General features: G+C 45.2%; 2 protein-coding genes across 7 annotated transcripts in view; one reads left to right on the forward strand and one right to left on the reverse strand.

Moving 5' to 3' along the window:
• The window catches only part of Ncald (neurocalcin delta), a 451,793-nt gene extending 443,071 nt beyond the window's left edge, over positions 1-8,722 (forward strand). For all 6 annotated transcript variants that reach the window (XM_029557167.1, XM_008855097.3, XM_008855096.3 and 3 more), the window contains 2 exons: positions 1,748-1,853; positions 5,892-8,722. In XM_029557167.1, coding sequence (XP_029413027.1) covers positions 1,748-1,853; positions 5,892-5,989 — 204 coding nt within the window. In that variant the 3' untranslated portion in view covers positions 5,990-8,722. The remainder of the gene's footprint in view (positions 1-1,747; positions 1,854-5,891) is intronic.
• Positions 8,723-12,028: 3,306 nt separating this feature from the next.
• The window catches only part of Grhl2 (grainyhead like transcription factor 2), a 158,459-nt gene continuing 149,649 nt past the window's right edge, over positions 12,029-20,838 (reverse strand). Inside the window, exons 15-16 of the mRNA XM_008855099.2 lie at positions 16,756-16,820; positions 12,029-14,811 (exon numbers count right to left, since the gene is read on the reverse strand). Of these exons, the coding sequence (XP_008853321.1) occupies positions 14,697-14,811; positions 16,756-16,820 (180 nt within the window). The 3' untranslated portion in view covers positions 12,029-14,696. The remainder of the gene's footprint in view (positions 14,812-16,755; positions 16,821-20,838) is intronic.

A 20,838-nucleotide genomic window follows, 5' to 3' on the forward strand; every position in this document is an offset into this window, starting at 1 on the left:
TCACTGTTGTTGCCTATGAATTCAAAAGAGATGAAGACAGTTTACGTTTGAAGTCTGTGTATGCATGTGTATGTATGTGAACGTATGTGTACATTTGTGTGTACATGCCTATGAGCATTGTGTTTGCCACTGGTTCCATTCCACCTTGGTCAGGAGTTACAAAGAGCTTTCTGTGTCACAGAGAAAGCTGAGGCAATGTGTCAGGCCCTAAGACATTGGCCAGTATTGAAAGTCTCCTGCTTCCCACTTCTTTTATTGAACATTCACATGGCCCCATTAGATCTCAGAGCTTCTGTTTTACTTCATTGTAAAAAGAAAAAGCCCTGTCTCTGTGGCTGACAGCTGGGCATGTGGCACTAGCTCAGATGGTGGCACAGAGAAGGGTAGCAGGGACAGCTGATGGGGGTGGAGGAGAAGGGCCGATTAGGGCTCTGCTTTTGCCTCCAGGGACACTTCATGGCTGAGTTTATCCAGTGCCACCCATCACCTAAAGGACCATGGCACTGAGACTAACCTTCCACCTACAGTGATTCACTGGGAAGGCAGGTCTGGAGTTCAGGAAGGGCTGTGGGTAGGCTTCTGACAGACTCTGGAGCCAGCTTCAAGGGTCTCTGAGGGCCTCAAGGATCTTTGAGGGATGGGATCCACCCAAGGGTCACTGTACTAGATGAATCCATCTTCGATTATTTATTGACTGGGATTAGAAACATGTCTCCTTTTCCAAGAGTATTTTAGAAATTTCTGACAGCATTGGCATTCAATAAGCATATAGAACAGTGAAGCTTAAATCTTAATATCACATTTGGTCCCACATTTCCTCTTCTCCTTGGTTACCTTTCTTTCTCTGTTCTTTCCAGTTGCCCTGTTGTACCCAGAACTCTAGAACTTTAGCAAAACCAATTTTTTCTTACAGTTTTTTTTTTCTCCAAAGTGCTAAAGTGCCCAAAGTGAATTTAATCAACAGATTTATGATCTCAGGATCAAAACAATGGCTTCATCTTATTATTCCCAAATACAAACTATTTGATGAGTGGATTCTTCTAAGCCTTTGCTGAGTTCCCAGAAAGCCGTGGGTCTGGGAGAGACTCTCAAAGTTCCACTTACACAGTCTTTCAGTAGAATCTGCTTTTGCTCATTAGATTTCACAGATAGATTCAGTCTATCTTAGTCTGTGACTGAAAAGTTAGATTAGTCTAAAATCTGATAGCAGATGGCTTCCCTTCAGGGCTACCTGGGATCTTCCAAGGAGTATGAACGGGCTGGTGATGGGTTGGATTGGACAGAGAATGTTGGCCTAAGGGAAGACAAGGGCATGCATTTACAGACTGGTGTCTGTCATCCTTTGAGGGTCTTGTGCCTGGAGACTGTCATCTATGAGGTAGAGTCTTGAGCAAGACAGCATCACATTGAGCTTGTTAGAAATACATAACTTAGCCCCACCCTTCTCCCCTAGCACTGCTTGGATTTTAACAGGAAGCCCTGGGAATTCCTATGCACATTTAACATATCAGGAACAGCAGTAGTGGGGTTTCCTGTCAGTTGTCACTGCCCAGGGTATCATTGGTGAAGAGCAGGCTCTGCTAGCCTCACATCTACCAAGGACTGTGCTTCGTAACAAAAGAGCAGGGACAGACCCAGCTCCACTGGAGGCACAGAGACCTTCCCTTTACTCGGTATTTGCTTAGTAGGGCTACTGCAGTTTTAGTTGTGTTTCCATATATCACCATCCTGTCGCTTCTGTCTCTAGGCAATCTACAAGATGGTTTCCTCCGTAATGAAAATGCCTGAAGATGAATCAACCCCAGAGAAAAGGACAGAAAAGATCTTCCGCCAGATGGACACCAATAGAGATGGTAGGGTGCTGCAGGGCTTTGCTTAGGCCGGGCTACTGTGGAGTCCAGGCAGGGAGGCTCTGCTAGAGGGTAAAATGTCAGCCATAGGGACCTGGCACAAGATACTCTGAGAGCCACCCATCCCATGTGCTCTCAGAGCATCTAGAGAGATGGTCCTAGACTGGAGGAAAAGCCCTTCTATCTTCCTTCTAGTTATCCTCTACTCCTTCCCCAGAATAGGATGGTTCTTATGGAGCAGAAACAGAAGGACCAAGAGGCCACAGTACCAGGACAGGCTGGAGCCCTGTGGCCAGTGAACCAGAATATGGGGAAGGGCTTGTACTTGTCATAGAGCTCAGCATTCACCCCAGCCTATCCAAGGGTTCTTACTGGGATCTGAGCATGCTATAAAATGTTAAACCAAAGGGGGCCCCATTAGACACTGGGGATTGGGTGCATAGTAGGAGTGGTCAACAGGTTCCCACCCTGTGGTAGAGGGTGCCACCCACAAGTGAAACCTGACAAGAGGATCCAAACTGTGGAGAATACTGCACTTCTCATGAACACCCTGCTCACTTGCACAGACTGTGTGTCAGGGCTGATTCTCAGGTTGTCTTGCTTGTGGAAGAATATTTTTCAAGTCAGAGGCTGCCTATAAGAGACTCCAGAGGGTTCAGATGATGCCTCTGTTTACTTTCCCTCATTCCCACCTGAAATTCAGGTTGGATTTCAAACAAAACAGCAAGCCTGGCATGGTGACACAGGAGGACCACAAGCTCAAGCCAGCCTGGGATACATAGGGAAACCCTGTCTCTAACTAAAATGCTTTCTGGATGTTGGGTTACCAAATAGAATATAGGAGGCCCAAGTAATTGAATTGGAGAGACCGTGACTTAAAAAAATATATTTTATGGAACTGGAGAGATGGCTCAGCAGTTAAGAACACTGCCTGTTCTTGCAGAGGTCCTGGGTTCAGTTCCCAGCACCTACATGGCAGCTAATAGCCATCTGTAATTCCAGTTCCAGGGGATCTGATGACAAATGTTTATGTGTATGTGTGTGTTGCCTGCATGTATGTAAGTGCATCTGTTTCATGCAATGCTCACAGAGGACAGAAGAAGCCATCGGATCTCCTGGAACAGGAGTTATGGACAACTGCTAGCTGCCATGTGGTGCTGGGAATTAAACCCAGATCCTTTACAAGAGCAGTCGGTGCTCTTAATGCTGAGCCTAGAAACAGTGTCTTTTTTAGACCATAAGTATGCAATATTTTGGACATACTTATGCTAAGAAATTGTTGTTATCTGAAACTCAAAGTCCTTGTTTTACTTGCTAAGTCTGGTGATAGTATTCAGAAGTAGTACTCAAGTTCACAGAGCCATGCTCAAGGCTGACCCACGATGCCATGTGCTTCACAGCTTTTTTTTTTTTTTAAAGTGTGTGTGTGTGTGTATGTGTGTGTGTGTGTGTGTGTGTACATGCCTGTGTGAGTTTATGTGCACCATGTGCATGCAGGTACCTGCAGAGGCCAGAAGAGTGCATGGGATCCCTTGGAACTGGAGCAACAGGCAGTTGTGAGCTGCCCAATGTGGGTGCTGGAAATCAAACCCGGGTCCTCTGCAAGAGCAGTAAACACTCTTGGCCACCGGGTCATCTCTCCAGTCTTCTGTTTTTATGGTTTTTATTTTATGTATTATAAATTATATATTGTGTGTGTGTGCATGAGGTGTACGTGTGGGCATGTGTTCCATGGCACATGTGTGGAGGTCGGAGGACAAGTTTGTGGAGTCCATTTTCTCCTACTTTTGCTTGGTTCCAGGGTTCTGACTCAGACGTGGATTTGCAGTAGGCGCCTTTACCCATTGAGCCATCTCCTTGGCCCCAGCTCAGCAGCCCTGCTCTGAGTGCTCTGCTGTTCTTGTCAGCAGTGTACAAGTGCACTCATATGTCCCACGTGATGTTGATGTGTGCAATGGAAGGTTCTCCACAGAGCAGGCCTCTGTCTACACCCACACCTGGGGCACCAGCTCCCTGAGAATCTTGGTTTGCATAGTGTCAGGCAGTTTGTTTGCTGTTTCCTCCACAAAGGTTCATGACACCCTCTTATATCCTGTTTCTCCTCATGTGCCCTGATTCACAGCAAATAGTTTGTTTTGCAAAGATTAAACAAACATGAGATTGTTTTAATAGTTTATGAAATTGCTGATTTTGAAACACAGGTTTGAGTGCTCCAGGAAGGAGGTTAGCTTTGTGCTCTGCACATGATCCAGCCTCCTCTTTAGAACAGGGCTGAAGGATGGGGGACCACCAAGACATCTCCAGATATGTGGGTCATAAGAAACAATAGGATCTCTCCATTGAGACTCTGCTTCCACAGACTGAAGGGCCCTGGCTGGGTTAGCATTCCCAATGTGCAGCTGACTGCTAATATCCTGGGCTTTGCTAAGGAAAGATTTGTTTAAATAAAGTCATAGAGGGGGCCTTCTAGTTGAGCACTCAGGACATTTGTGGCTTTATCTTGGGACTTGGTTTCAGGGCCTCAAGTCTGAGCTCCCTCCTCTTCCCCCTGGAGCAGACCAGGCTTCATACAGAGACTCCTGTCACAGATTCTTCTTGGTTAAAGCTCTCTGCATTGGGGCTGGAGATCTGGCTCAGCCTTTAAGAGCACTGATTGCTGCTCTTGCAAAGAACTTGGGTTTGGTTTCCAGCACCCACATGGTGGCTCACAACTGCCCAAAACTCCAGTTCCATGGGCTCTGACACCCTCTTCTGGCTTCCACGGACATTGCGTACGTGTGGTGCACTTACATACATGCAGGCAAAACACTCATACACATAAAAATAAATTAAAAATGTAAAGCTCTTTGCATTTTACTGCTAGCCTGATGTGGAAAATTTGCACCACCACAGGCAAGCAGCCTGAGAATCAGCTTTGACACAGTCTGTACAAGTGAGCTGGGTGTTCATGTGAAGCACAGCATCCTCCACAGCTTGCCTGTGTCTGCCTTTGAGAGACTCCAGAGAGTTCAAATGATGCTTCTGTTTACTTTCCCACATCCCCTCCTGCAACACAGGAGCACACAGCTTAGATGAGTAGCTAAGGGAAATGCTACAGTGTATAGACCCAAAGCTTGGTGGGCCTGCTGCCTGTGCTTGGATGAGCAGACAAGGCTGGTGTCCGGAACAGGAAGGAGAATGGAGCTGGAAACTGCCCAGCATTCTGTACCCGTTTCACCAGTGAATGGTTTCACTCCTGGGGAATGGGCAGGTCAAGAAAAAGGGCCACTTCAGATGTGTCGGAGATGGGGAAAAGTCTCCCTTTCTCCCCTCCCTACAGTGACAGTGGCAAAGGGGCCTTCCATGAAGACAGTTCAGGACATACTCCATCTTCTGTGGGAAAAAGGAAGATACTGGTGATCCAAGCTACTGAGGAGGCTGAGGCAGGAGGATCTGGAGTTCAAAGGCAGCTTGGGCTACACAGTGAGACTCCATTTCAAAAAAAAAGAAATGGTGGTGGGTGGAGGAGTCTTGACTTCTTTCACCAACCATCTGGGTCGTGAGAGAAGGGTGGGTCACTCTCTGTCTAACACCCTTTATTCTCCTGATCTTGGATGAAGGTGCTACTGTCTTTAAAAGTTGTTCAGAAGGGGAGGGATCTGCAGCAAACCTGAGTACATCTGTTCAGCTAGTGGCTGAAGGGCCCAAAAGGCTCTCTGTGACATCATGGAGACAGCTCATTCTCATGAGCTGATGTTACTCATTCCTCAAAGACTGGGCCCCCTCCAGGACAGGTAGAAGCAGAAGAGCCATCAGGTCAGTGTGATTTAATACCCTCTCCAAGTCTGGGGTCTAGGAAGTAATGCACTGAGCCAGGTGGACTGTGTCATGGTGAGCAGAATAGCAGGGTTCCTGACTTGCAGCTCTCTCATTGAAGAGATAAGTCACCTGGGCTCTGTCTGGGGAGACCATGGGCAGGTGCTGCTCCCAACATTCAGTGCCAAGAGTGTGAACTCATACAGCTGCCACAGGCCACCACTCACCGGTCCTCTTGCTTCCTAGGAAAACTCTCCCTGGAAGAATTCATCCGAGGGGCCAAAAGCGACCCATCCATCGTGCGCCTCCTGCAGTGTGACCCCAGCAGCGCCGGCCAGTTCTGAGCCCCACACCCCATGAATGCTAGAGCTGCGTGTATCTCTCCTGGTTATCTTTTAGACTTTTTTTTTTTTTTGCCAAACAATATTGATGGTGATGCTGTCTCCTCTGCCGTCAGATGCACCCTCCTCTGTGACGCCTTTGCCTCTCGCTTCTATTGTCGTGGATGCATTGTGGGAATGCCCAGAGCCTCCTCCCTGTGCTTGTGGAGAGCATGGACAGACTTCATGGTGTTCCTTGTTTGATGACTTTTTAATCAAATTTTTTCCCTTTGATTCTAATGTCTCTGTCTTAAAATCTAAGACTTAGGGGCAAAAGAAGGGAATTCCATCCAGCCCAGAGCTCTTCTGTAAGATTTGAGGGGCTTTGTTTGAAAGACAAAATTCCCCCAGCTGGGTCTATTGTCACCCCTGGTGCCCTCTGGGCTATGGCTGGCACCAGATGCTAGATTTCCTGAGGACACGTTACCCTCTGGGCTTTTAAAGGGAGCTGGGACATGCCTCCAGAAAGCCCACTTGACCCTCTGCCCCAGCAGGCCATAGTTTATAAGCTGTGAACATTTCAAGGTGAATTAATAGAAGAGAGGGGGAAGATGGCTCAGCTAATTTTTTCACAGGTTTACACAAGTTGAGCTAACGTGAGTTTCTTTGAAAATCAAACACAAATGGTAACATATTCCCAAATCAGACCCATCTTGTTGCCTATTGTGATTTATAAAAAGACAAGAATGCTGTATATAAAATATTGGGTGTTACAGACCAAATTAAATGTTTTGCCTTGTAAATGCATGTTTAGTGAGCACTAACACAATCTTACTGCAGAAGACTGTCTTTAGTAGTTTATTGTGAAGCTAACTGCAATGAATGTTCATGTCTTGTTCTAAAGTCATATCTGTCTTTGCACAAATGTATTGGTCAACAAGTATATTTTATATATTGCATAAACACAAGGGATGATGACAAGGGCCCAGCTTTGGTTTTGAAAGCTTTTCCAGAGTCACAGTGACTGGAGACCAGGGCAACTTTCCCAGTATCTTGTCCAACAGAACACCACAGGAGCTACGCATTGAGCAGGGGCCAAAGGTGGCATTTTGTCCCCGGCCCAGCAGCACTCGGCAGTGTGAGACTGGAGCTGTGCTGCTTTCTAAGCAGATCAATGGTTTGTAGACTTGAAAAAAAAAAAAAAAAAAAAAAAAAGAACCAGCCTAGGACTTCCTGGTAGCTTAACCCACATCCTTAGTTGGGTTGGGGAGTCACATCTAGAATGTTCATTTTTCCACACCCCAGCTTGCCCCTCAAAGAGTCAGAGGTAGGACAGCCAGGTAATTCACTGTAAGAATGAACAAGTGTGCCTGTGATGTCCAAGGTCCACTATGGGGAACTGACAGCATTTTCCCTCATTGTGTACTTTGAATGCATAGTTCTAGTTTCAGAAAGGACAACCCACATTTTGAGTTGCTGCTTAGGCTGGTCATCTCATATACACTTATTTGAATTGATGGACAGGAGTAAAAACTGCTGGTCACAGGCAAGTCAAAACCTCACAAATAGCTGACATGGGTGGGGGGGCAAAATATTCAAGGATGTTGCCAAGAGTAGAAGAGGGCATCAGGGGGTCTGTCTGTCACCAACCCACATCCTGTAGAACAGGAACCACAAAAAGATAAACACAACCACGAAGAAAATGATGCTGAGCTGGTTCTCCAGGTTTCCACATAGGACCACCTCCAGGTTCTCCAGGTTTCCACATAGGACCACCTCCAGGTTTCCACATAGGACCACTGTAACTGGCACCAAACACCTGAACTTGTATGCCCACCTCCAATGAACCACTTCATAGGTGAAATTTTAAAAGCTAGATTTTGTAAGCTTTATCTTCCTTGGTGTCCTTGCCTTACATCTTATACCAAGGCTTGCGAAACCTTACGGGCCAAGTGGTAAAGTCTGATTTTGAAAAATGGAACAAATCCAAGTTGTGGAGTGCAAAGGGAGTGATGGGACCCGCACACTCTATCGCTGGTGTATGAGAGTTGTACTCACTTTTCCTGTTCTGGATTGAGGACCGAATTCCTTTTTCTAGTTCTCATTTAATGAGTGGTATCAGTTAATGTTGGAGAAGCCACCTGGGCTCTGCCTTAGGTTGGGCCAAACCCATCTGTTTCCTAGAAACCAGAGCTGGGGTGGGGGGTAGAGAAGATGGCCTCCAGCTATTCAGGAAGGAAACAGCCAGATACTACCTAAAGAACACTGCTGCTCCTGGAGAGTCCCAGAACTGGCCAGCCACAGACGCATCTGTATTTTCTCTAGAGCTGTTTTTCTCTTCCTCCTCCCCAGGAAGGCATCGACATGTCTGATCTCGTGTAGTCATGTTTCACCAAGGGACTGCACAGCCCCTTGACACACAGGTGTGTGTCACTCCTGTGCTTGGCTGGTCAGTGTCTTTGCTGTGTTCAGGGATCTCTGGAAGTGGAGTCTGTTTTGTCCCAAGTAAAGCCAGTCTGTGTTGTCTAAGGGACTGGACTAAATGGCTTATGACTTGATGGATGTTGCAGAATGTTTGACTGTTCATACCTCGTTTAGGATGGGGAAAGGGTGCTGTGGGTGCTGTCCCCACCCCAGTGATACACCCCAGAGGGACTTTCCATAAGTGGATTTAATATGTCATATTATATGGAGTAGTCCCATATCAGTTGATTGTGTAGCTCTTGCCTGGCATTAAAGCATGTTTATTGTTTAATATCATTGTCTGGAATGTGAGATTTTCCTGACTATATTGCCCCAGCTGATTCTGTCTTGGGAGGGTTCCAGGTTTGGGGGTAAGAGAGTGTTCTTTACTTCCTTCCCAACTTGGTCTTCTCTCCCTCCCATTTCCTCTCCTTCCCCAAACTGGAGTCCCAACATGAGGCACAACAGGAGAAATTGAGACAAATTTCTCCTTAGTAGGATCTGGGTAAACCTAAAGAATTAATACAACTGTCTCCCCTCCCACTCTCTGTCTGAGAAGATTTGGCGGAAAGTCTACATCCCCAAACCATTCACATCAAGCTGTTCATATTCTGTTGCTGTGATTGGCCTTGCCTCTGTCCCAGAAGATTAGTACTGTAGGAACAACCTTGCTAAAATGTGAGCTACAGTATGCCCCTCATAGGCCCACTAAACCTGTGCTGTCAGATCTGGATGGGCATCTTTTCCTAGTGCACACAATTGGTCTCTACGCCCAAGCAGTGTCTGAAAAGCATCAAGTCACTCATGGAAGTTGGTTGTGGGAAGGTAACTGGGAGCCTCGCACCTGAGGAGGAATCTGCATACCTACAACCTTGAGATTTTTCACATTTCTAACCCTCAAGGCTCCTATTCCCAGGGCATTGTCCCAATGTTTAGACCCAGGTCAGTCCAAATATTGGGGATGAGGGGTCCAGCAGTTGAGTGGGCGCTGGTGTTCCCTCAGGCAAATCAGAACTCAATAACAACTCTTGGGGATGTGCCACATGTGCTTTTGGGCTTTGTCAGACAGTGCTCAGCACATTCCTGAGTGTTGAAGTGGTTGAAGAAACAACAAAAGCAAAACAAATCCCAAGTCTTGCATTTTCCAATACAGCAGAATATCAGTCAAATCCACTTAAAATAAGATGGTTACATGGTGAAGAGCTAGTCAGGCCAAGGCTGCCACCAATTATTTATTTATGTTAAGCAAAGCAGGTTTCTCTACAATTGAATCTGACTGCACATCTACATCCTGAGAATTGTTATACTAGGCATTAATGGATGGTGCATGGTCCCAGGTATCCCTGGGGATGAAAAGAGAAATGACAATATGAAGCTCACCACTGGGTAGCTCGGAGCACCTGGGCCACAGGGCTTAACTTCATGACTTTTCAGCACTATTCCAGGGAATAGCTGCTATTTTAATATTTCTCTGGGAGAAATGGTGAAAACACTTCAAAGTGCAGGGCAGCTGAGCCTGCCAACCGCAACCCTGATTAAATACTCACCAGTATGCATAAGATTGGGCCCATTGACATTCTGTCATGGTGGGGAAGAGGTCCACAAGACTCCACTCATCCTTGACGAGCTGCTGGTGATTAACAGTTGCTGGGGAAGGGGAGAGATTTCCTTCACTGGGGTAGTCACTGGTAAGTTTCCCATGCTCCTGTAAAAAGCCCCTTACCTAGGCTCATGCATGCAGTTCTAAACTCGTTGACTGCCTCTCTCCTCTCTCTCTCTCTCTCTCTCTCTCTCTCACACACACACACACACACACACCAGACATGAAAGTAGAAGGGGCACTAGTTGGAAAAAGGAAAACGATCAGCAGGAGTGGAAGAGGGACAAGACAGTCAAGACAATAGGGAAAAACGCAATCAAAGTGCATTACATACATGTAGGAAAGTGTCATAATGAAACCCATTATTATGTGTAATTAATATATGTTAATAAAATACCAGTATGCATCACCCCCAACGAAGGCAGGCAGGTGGACAGTCACCCCTCAGGAAGCTGTACCTCTTTAATAGCAGTATTTCATCACTTCCTTGGGCTCATGCTAAGTGTTCAATGGAGACCCCAAACAGTACTAAGTATGATAGTCTTAGAAGTGTGTGAGTTGGAGAGAAGGATTGTCAGCAACAAAGTTGACCTGGAGTGGCGCACTTGATTCAGATCAGATGGAAACTTCTGTCCCACCTTGAATATCACTACAAATAGCTTAGCCTTCTACCAATGGCAAAGAGGAAGTTAATTCTTCCCCAAGGGGTGCAAGAGGGATATTTGATGCCCAGAGACCACAAGGGTGATGTCTATGTTCAGTGTCTTTTCACTACATTTTCCCTCCTTTCCACTTCTGGCTGATTTGTGGCCCCCACTGTCTTTCTTCAAATTCCCGAGTCTCTAATATTAGCCATGTACCCATTCAGAGGAACTCAGAGGAGAGAGAGGAATCTTTAGGGACAAATGGTATCATTTAGGGACTATGGTATCAAGGAAACCTGCTCAGGGATTTCCCAGTTCAGGGAGCATGGGTAGGTACTAAGCATTGTTCACCAAACAGCAGGACCACAGTAGCCACAAGTCAAGGGGAAGAAGTGGAGATGTGTGGAGACCACTCATGCCCCCAAATGACCCATGCAGATAGGTGTGGAGAGCAGCCAGACTTGAGGAAGAAGGAAGACACAGAGAATGATTTAAAAAAGCTTGTGGCCCACTTCTAATCCCATGATCTTTCTAGAAATTTATTTAATAAGCACCCCCTCCCCCTGTCCTATTCTTCCCTGCCTCTGGTGCAGTCACAAAGGTGAGTGGTGCCATTGTGGTTGAAATCAATCAGGGAAGGCTTTTTGGAGGCAAGATTTGAATGCTGTAGACCTGGATGGACAGAGATGGGGAGATGTGAAAAATGCAGGTATGATGCATGTTTGGAAAGGATGCTCTTGGGAGACCACCATAGATACTGGTTGGAGTAGTGTGACTGGCTCTGTAGAGTGATGGTCACCATGGGAGCCCCAATACAAACTGTGATGGTACTCTGAGGTGTGGACTCAAGAGTCAAAGTGTGTGGTGACAGAATTGGAGTTTGAGCCACCTGCTTTTAGCCTCTCTGTAGAGGTGGGTATGGATCTAAAGAGGCAGAAAGCATCCATGGAAACCAAGGAGTGTCAGGGAGAAGTGAGTGGACTGAAACTGCTCCTGGGCTGAGGGACCATCAAGAACAACTGCTCTGGGAGCCTTCCAGGGCCACAGTGGAGGCCTTTTGTTGCCCTTCTGCCTTCTTCTCACTTAAAGACTGGTGTAAGGTGAGAAATACCCCTACTCTGTTAGATCCGGGGTACAAGAGGAGCCTAGATTTTTCCCAAGCCGCACAGAGAATCTTTTCATTCAGGCAAAGAGCACCAATAACACAGACAGCACCAGATGCTGTTGTTTGTTTCACTCGTATGTTATGAATATTTATTTTTTCTTCTTAAAAATGTACAAAAAAATAAAATAACATATTTATAGTTTATAGATTCCCCCTCTCCCATGTACAAAACTATTAAGTTACATTTACTCTTTTTTTTTTTTTTTTTAATGTGGGAGTAGATATATCAGTCTCCCTTTGCTTGTCTTTTCAGAAAGGGCCATTCTTAGAATTTGGCACAAACCCTCTTTTTCTGTTTCATTTTCATGACTTTTAAATATAAAGGAAAATAAACGTTTTGATTCATTTTGTGCTTTCCAGGTTTCTGGGTTGGGACGTGCCTTAGTCTTTTAGGAGCAATTCCAAGATGGCACCCCATTGCTTATTTCTGTTGGTTCCAATTTTAAACACCAGGGAAGTTTAAAGGATGTGGGGACCAATAAGGAAAACACTTGCTTCATGCGTCCCCATCTTTTACATATTACACACAAAAAAAGTTTATCTGGGTAAGTTAATTCAAGGGATTAAAAAAAGGAGGCATCTTTCTGGAGTATTTTACGCTCAGGAAATGTTGCTCAGCAAAGCTCTGCTAACACAGTGAGGGACAGACACATGGAAGTCTGCCAGGAGCACTCCAAGAGTGCAGAGAGAGGTGGGCCTGATCCTGTACCACCCTTTGGTGGCAATGGCCATCACAATGATTGCTTAGGGACTTAAGACAAAAGCAAAGGTATCTCTAGTTTGTCTTCTGCTTTAGAGCAAGACCAACTATTTTCCAAAGACACTGGAGAGAGGAGTTGCAGTCAGGCCACTACAAATTTGTCTTTCCCCAACTCTGGAATCCTGTGCCCACGTGTTAGGTCTGCCAATCATGTTTGGAACTTATCCTAACCCAAGGAGTATGGGCAGTGCATAGAGCAAGAATTCCAATACTGAGTTTGTCCATCTTAGAACAGAGACCCATTAGTACCCAAGATGGCCACCCGGCTGCTGATTCAACAAGTGGTGTTTCAAATGGAGAAGGAAGGGAGCCTGGAGCAGAGCCGAGCCTACGATGCAAAGCTTTGGCACCACATGTAAGGGTAACAAGTCCAGACGTGTCTCAGAAGATTGCCTGTATTATCCCTTAGGATGCTCTTGGGTATGGCATCAACTCTTCATCCCATTCAATTTCTCTGCAGCTTCAGGGAGCAACAGTTGGTCTAAAGGCAGCCTTCTCTTCTGCTCTGGCCTTCAGGGGCAGGTGGGATTGGAAGGCAGGAGCCCAGAGAGCAGGCCCTACAGGTAAGACATCAAAGTGCTTCACAAATAAATCTGGACCCTTACATGGAACCCCACCCATATCCAGCCTTGCTGTGGGATGTGCCCGGCAACCCAAACTCTGGTGCTCAGCCTACCAGGCCACACCCAAATCCCTTAACCAACTACCTGTACTCTCAAAGAGAACAGTGGTACACAGTGGTGCATCTTTTTGCGACGGTTCAGAGAAACAGTTTTCTCCTTTATCTCCCAGGGCAAGGAGCGAGAGGATGCGGCCTTTGATCTCCCAGCCTAAAACTGGTTTTAGAAGGGCCAGAGCTTACAGGGCTTTCTCTGTCAAAACCGAGTGTGCAGAGGTATGGGAAGATAACCCCTCCTCTTCCGGTCTTCAGGAACAGGAGGAAGTGCTGCCTGCAACTCACAGCTGAACTGTTGGAGAGGCCCTCGGTGCTGCAGTTGGGTTGTCAAAGAGGCCACGTGAGATGAAGGATGTGCTTGTAAACTGTGAGGCACTACGGTGTCCAGGATTCTCATGACCGCCAAGCAGCAGGCCCCAGCAACAACCCCTATAGAGACTTTCCAGAAAACTCTGGCAGCCCTACACCAACTGGAGCTGTATCTCCCACAATACAGCCTTTCCCACCAAACAGCTCAGAGTTCAGCCAACATATCACCACCATATAAACATGTTGGTCACAAGGGAGAGTCATGCTCCTGAAAAGAAGCATGTCTGGAGATAGGGAAACAAGTCCTCAGGTATGTCCAATGGAGAAGTACATCATGGCATTCACCACAGTCACATGTCACCCCAAAGGTCACTTTCCTAGCTATCCTTGTATTCTGAACAGGTCTCCAAGTTATGTGTCTCCTCCAGGCCACTGGCAGTAAACATGCCCACACACCACAGATAAAATATATTATTGCAATATTATAAACACTATGTACACAGTCCAACATAGTTTGTGTTCCTCCTCACTGACATGGTAGCTGAATGTCTTCCTGTACAATACCCGGTAGCTACTTGCTGGGATCCCCTGGAGGTATTTAGCAAAAATGACCATTCCCAGAGCAACCTGAAGGTTTGGGGCTATTAAAGGGGTATCTTCTTCTTGCCCCTTCTGTGAAGACTGTAGCACAAAGCAGCTCACTTTGTCCATCCACTCAAGAGATGTGAGCAGGTAAGAAAGATGACATACATTGTCCAGGCTCTTTGAGATGATTGGGCTGGCTGTGTTTCCCTTGGGGGAGGGGGGAACTCGAGGTCTCATGTGGAGCCAGCAGTGACCTGTAAAGTCCTGGAGGGCCTAGACTCCAGACTCCTGAAAAAGGTGGGCAATAAATAAGGGCCCAACAGGCCCAAGGCAACTTGCTGAGGGGCTCAGGCTTTAGTTCCATGGGGCAGCAGGTGGTGTCAAACCTATTGACGGTCACTGGGCCTTAGGCCCTAACCCACTTCCCAACAGTCTTGTAACAGCAGTTGTGAGATGGGTGAGATGGGTCTCTCATCTCTCCCAGGAAGGAGTGCACTGAAAGCTCCTGCCGATGATGCAAGCCCAGGGCTCAGATCTCCATGAGCGTGATCTTGAAGCCTTCCACCATGCTCTCCATGTTGAGAATGAAGGTGTCCTCATTGGAGTAGTGTTCGATGATGTTGTCATCCATGTTTACCAGGATGCTATATAGTTGGGGTGGGATGGGTGGGGTAAGAAACAAAGCCAGTCAACAGTAGGCTCAGTATAAGGGCAGCCTGTTCAGACTGGGGGTTCTCTTAACCAATTTTTTTTTTTTTTTTTTTTTTTTTTTTTGAGACAGGGTCTCCCGCAACGGAAGCTGGGAGGGGTAGAAGAGACAGAGCATGGAAAGACCTCTCTGCCCCTTCTAGTTTACCCAAAACAGTTTGAGGAGAGCAGAGTCTCAATTTCTCTGAACTGTCCTCATGACTTCTTATTAAGTAGGATTTCTGAAATCACTCAGCTCAACCCTATTCCTTCATACACTGGCACACTGAGGTTCAGAGAAACTAGCAGAGCCTCAAATCACTGCTAACTACTGACAGAATCACAGACTAGTTAGGCATCCTAACTAATAGCATTAAGAACCACAGCTACCCTCATTTGAACACATAACAAAACAGTAGAAGACCTTGTACCTGAGCTTCACAGCAACTTAAAATGCAAGTTTTGTCATCACTACCTTGCAAATGAGAAACTGAACTCTGCAAGGTTCAATCATTTCCCCAAGTTCAGTCAGCCAATGAATGGCTGAGCTAGGTTTGAAGTTAGCTTTGTCTCACCCTGAAACTCCTCCTTCACTATTCCTTAGTTACCAACCCTTCAGTGGTTTCATTTCAGAAAACCAACTTTCAGAGTCTAGCTGTAGTTTCAAAGTGTATGAGCTAATGTCATTCTTGGAAGTCAGAGGAGTTTGAGTTTGAGAATGAATGACTCACTGACTCACTGAATCATTTTTAGAGCCAGGTGTCATCAGGCAAGATGCTTAGCCTGTCAGAGCTTCAGTTTATTATTTTACAGAAATAAGAACCACCCAAGCTTAGAAGGTAGTTGTTGGGATAAAAGCCTTGAGCACAGGACCTCATACAGAGTCAGTGCTGAAGGGCAATGTTATCTTCAGCAGCACGTGTGTCCACACTGAAGCAGACCTGAGGCATCACTCAAAGGAGTGTCCCAGAGCTACTGCACTGATCTTGGAAAGAATTGGAATATACCCTTGGTGAGTTTCCAACAAGAACTCAAGTCTGATGCCCTCAACTAAGAGGATCCACACTCAGAAAGTCTGAGAATCCCAGATATTGGTTCCTTTATGAAAAGGGTCCAGAGAAGAGTTTAAAGACCCTATTTTTGCTTTTTGTAGGTTAGAAAGAAAAAAAACTCTAGAAAATGAGTCAATGGAGACACTACCCTGAACTAAATCCTGTGGCATCTGCTCCTAGAAGCTCACACAGAGGAAGCCCTCGGAGGGCTTCTGGGGTGGTAGAAGAAAGGAGTAAAGTTCTTGAACTTGGAGACCACAGACCTGGGCTCAAATCTGTGCTCTGTTTACAGAAGATGAGGCCTTGGCAAAATGCTTTAGCAGGCCCTGGGCTTCACTTCCTCATCAGTAAGCTGGATGATAACATCGTTCTCACATACTAGCTAAGAAAAGATAGAGGAATGTGCATGAAGCACTGAACAGGAAACGCAGACCCTCCTCAATCCCCAAAAAGCAGGTCCAATGACCACCAAGAAACATTTCATTAATAATTACTTTAGAAGAATTGTCTATGTCCTCAACCATTGTTTGTTCCTGTAGTAGCACACTGAAACCAATGTCCAGAGCCACATGTGATTTCCTATAAGCTCCACTCTTTACAAAGGGGTGACTCCTCCACTCTTCCCAATGCTCCTACCACCTCAGACCCCTCTAATCCACCTGTAATCCTGTCACTAGACTAGAGCATCTCAGGTGACATCATGACATTGCACTGTCGGTCTCCCTGGAGGATGACACTCCAATTTTATGAGAGATGGGTCACAACTGTGACAGAAGAGGCACTATTTAAAACAATGCACCTTATAGAATTGCCTAATATGGAAGCAAATATGTTTGACTTTTTTCTTACCCCTTTTTGCTTTTCTTGTAAAGCTTTGTTATCTTTTCCACGGGCAGCCCATACTTCTCAGATATCTACAACACCAATAACAAAAGCAGGTAAGCACAGATGAGAGCTCAAGTGGAAGCAAGGGAGCGTTTCAGCTCAGCTCTCTCACACATTTCACTCTGAAAATTTCATTTATAAGGAAAGAAAAGGCTCATTTTCCCTGAACTACCTTCGTGGATTCTCACTAAACAGAACTTCTGAGATCATTCAACCCAAATCTCTGGCTTTATAGTTGGGTAAAATGAGGTTAAAAGAAGTGAGCGGAGTCCAGAATCACAGTTAGCAACTGAAAGAGTCACAGCCTAAATGATTAGGTCCTCAACTATTTTCATCAAGCTATATTTCCTCTGTCCTTGCAAAAGGATAAAAAGAAACAAGAACGGTAGCTCCCTCTGTTGAACGTGTAATATGTGTCATGTGTCGGAGAACCTATATTTAATACCACACTATTTTGAATCTCTCTTCTGACAGATCTTAAATCACTCAACAGAAGCTCAGCTCATTGGGAGCTCAACCTTGAGAAAAGTGATATTTGGGTCAGTTTATAAAAGAACATGGACTCCAACCACAATGTTGGATTAAACAGGTAGCCATAGAGAAAAAAGTTAACAAATTAACTTGGATTCCTCTGCTCCTTACATTAAAGCAAACTTCAGGTGAGCCAGGCATAGTGGCACACACCTGTAATCCCAGCGCTCGGGGAACCTGAGGCAGGAGGACTTTGAGCCTGAAACCAGCCTGAGCTACATGGCACTTTCTAGACCAGCCTCAATATGTAGTGAGAAAAAAATTGCAGGGTCAAAGATTTATATATGAAAGATTAAACCATGAAAGTACAAGAAAAAAAAATGAGTTAATTCTTAGTAGAGCTATCATCTTAAAGTAAGGTGTTTTTAGGAAGACATGTACCTGCAGAGAAAGGTTAGAGCTAACAGCATGGAATTAAAATATATCAGTAGATCAAAACAACATAAAAATCCAAGAAAAAATATTTCAGGAAGCATTTTTAAATTATAAACAGACACAGAACAAACTGCTTTCAGTTAAAAAGAACTCAATGGACAGTAGAGAAGGGAAGAAAACAACAAAACAGAGCACTTCATGGAAGGGGATACAATCAGGTAACGTGCAAATGCAAAGCTGCACCTCACACGTGAACTTTTCAAATTAAAGCAATAATAGGACAGATAGCACTCTTAATTTCATTGAATTTGGGGGAAGAGTGTCTTTCAAAAATTTTTATATTTTTATTTATGTGTATGAGTATATTGCCTAAATATATAAGTGCACCTGTGTCATGCAATGCCCGCAGAGGTCAAAAGATGGGATCAGACCCCCTGAACTGCAATTACAGATGGTTGTTTGCTGCCATGTGGGTGCTGGGAATTGAACCCAGATCCTCTGGAAGAACAGCTAGTGCTCTTAACCACTGAATCATCTCTCCAGACCCTCATTTCACGAATTATGACATTAGGGTATTAAGGCTTTAAGTAATTTTTCCAGGGTTATACTGCTTATAGTGGTAGAACTGGATCTGAACTGGACTCATTAACTACTATATGTTACTTCTTGTCTCAGTGCTTACTATTGCCTAATCTTTTTTCCCTTAATATTGGTGAATGTGACTTTGAATGTTTATAATATATGGTATTTGTCATATGTTCACGTATGGACATCTGCCTACTTGGACTTAAGTTGACTGAGTGCTTAGGGTATCTTTTACCACTTTGTGAAGCTGTCAGAGTTTGGGAAAAACCCACCCCTCTACTCCAGCCTCAATTTCCATATCTGTAAAATGGCCATGCTCACAGCGGTATGGTAAGGGCTCAATGAAAGAGTGCATGTGAGAAGCCCACAGTACTCAAAAAAACGTGTGTGCAAAGTTCTGAGAATACACAGCAGATAGCAAGACACAAAGCCCCCCTGACTTCATGAACTGTGCATTCTTCTGGGGAGGAAAGAAATAATAAAATCTAACAAATATCAACTATGCTAGGGGTTCTGGTTTGCTTTCCTGTTGCTGGTCAGAGAAAAACATTCTGATCAAAAGCAACTTGGGGAGGAAAGGGTTTATTTGGCTTACACTTCCGGGTAGCAGCCTATCACCCAGGGAAGCCAGTCAGGAACCCAAGCAGGAACTGAAGCAGAGACCCTGGAGGAATGCTGCTTACTAGTTTGCTCATTAGCTCATGCTCAGCAAGCTTTCTTATGCAGCCACGCCCCCCTACCTAGGGATAGCAATGCCCACAGTGGGCTAGACCTTCCCACATCAATCATCAATCCACAGACATGGCCACAGGCCAATTCGATTAGGGAAATTCTTCAATTGAGGTTCCTTATTCCTGGGTGACTCTAGATTGCATCAAGTTGAACTAACTAGGCCCCCAGCTTCAAATAAAATAAAGCAGTTGAAGGGACAGAGTGATGGAGGTGCTATTTATGAAAGTGGTCTGGGAAGGTCCATTTGATAACCCATGAGTGCAGAGACCTAGAAGGAGTGAGCCAGGTAGACATGAAGGAAGAGCACTCCTGGCAGAGGGGGCCAGTAATGCAAAGGCCCTGAGCTGTGAGGGGTCTTGCTGGACTCCAGGACAAGCTACAAGGTGCAGTGGTCAAAGCTTGTTATTTGTGAAATCACTAGATAAAACTCAGTCAGAAATGCCAAAATAAATACACAAATGAATAACACCTTGCAACTGCCACCATCCTTTGACTTTAGGTTTAAAGCAATTATAACAAAGTGAATCACCAATGTCACATGGATGACTCTGATGACATGATATCAAATATGCAGTTGAAAAGAAAATGGTCTGTTTCCTCCAAATGATGCCAACTTGGAGACTCTTCAGTAACATCCATTGCATGGAGAACATTTCCCCCATTTTTCTGAGTGCCTCAATCTTAGGAATAAAGATTTCCTACCTGTGACGAAGGCACATGATGTGCAGGACAATCAGATTAGGGGAATCGTCCGGTGTGTCCCACAGAAAGTAGCCCCATTTGGCATAGGTTAAACACTAATTCTGTTCCTCTTTGTTGCAGTTAAGCCTCCAAGACTGTCCAGCCATGATTTAAATCTAGTGATGCCTGTCCAGGTCCCCAAGTGCTCTTTCCTGTGTGTGTTTGTGGTGAGAAGCCAGGCACACTTGGAAATAATATCTCAAGAAAGAGTATATACCAGAGCATCCCAGTGCAAGGGAGATGGCTTGGTGGGTAAAGTGTCTGCCACACGATGGTGAGGAGCTGAGTTTGGGTTCTTAGGATCCACACAAAGCTGGATGCAGTAGTGCATATCTGTAACCTCAGTGCTCCCACGGGTCTGTTAGCATGGCGTGTGCAGCAGTAAACAAGACTCTGACTCAAAAAAGGTGCAAGATAAGGATGAACCTCAAGGTTGCTTCTGACCTCCTCACTGTCAAGGCCTGCCCCCTCCCCACTTTTTTTTTTTTTTAAAGAGAGAATCTTAATTTCTAAATAACAGAGTTACTCCACCCTATGAGCATGACTGACTTACAGGCTGTAGGAAACCCATGTCAGCCACAGGAGCAGTTACCATCCCCAACATGTTCAGGGATCTGCCTGATATGGCACCTTCTGACTCAAATGTCAGTTTGTACCTGGAGGAGGGCTGGGAACACTGTTCCGTTCTTTTTAGAGGACAAATCCACATTTCATCACCAATTGTTGATAGTTTTTTTTTTAAAGAAAAAGAAATTTAAAAATTATTTGAAAGAGACACATATGACATGAAAGAGGGTAAGAGACTGAGGGAAGGTTACAGGAGGATGGAGGCAGGAGGTGAGGGAGATGAAGGTGGGAGAGATGGGGCAGGGAGAGGGGAGTCTACTAAAAATACATTGTTCAAAAATGCTATAATGAGATCTAATACCTCACATACTAAGTAAAAACTTTTTAATTTAAAAAGTAAAGATTTTTTTTTTCAAAAAGGCTTATACTTCAGTATAAATTTTCTTAATATCCAAGTAATATGTGGCTGAGGGTAGGGAATTTGAGTTCCCCAGGAGAAATAAGAGTAGGCTGTCC

The sequence above is a fragment of the Nannospalax galili genome, unplaced genomic scaffold (genome assembly GCF_000622305.1).
Source record: "Nannospalax galili isolate Female #2095 unplaced genomic scaffold, S.galili_v1.0 scaffold687, whole genome shotgun sequence".
In the NCBI taxonomy this organism is placed as follows: Eukaryota; Metazoa; Chordata; class Mammalia; order Rodentia; family Spalacidae; genus Nannospalax; species Nannospalax galili.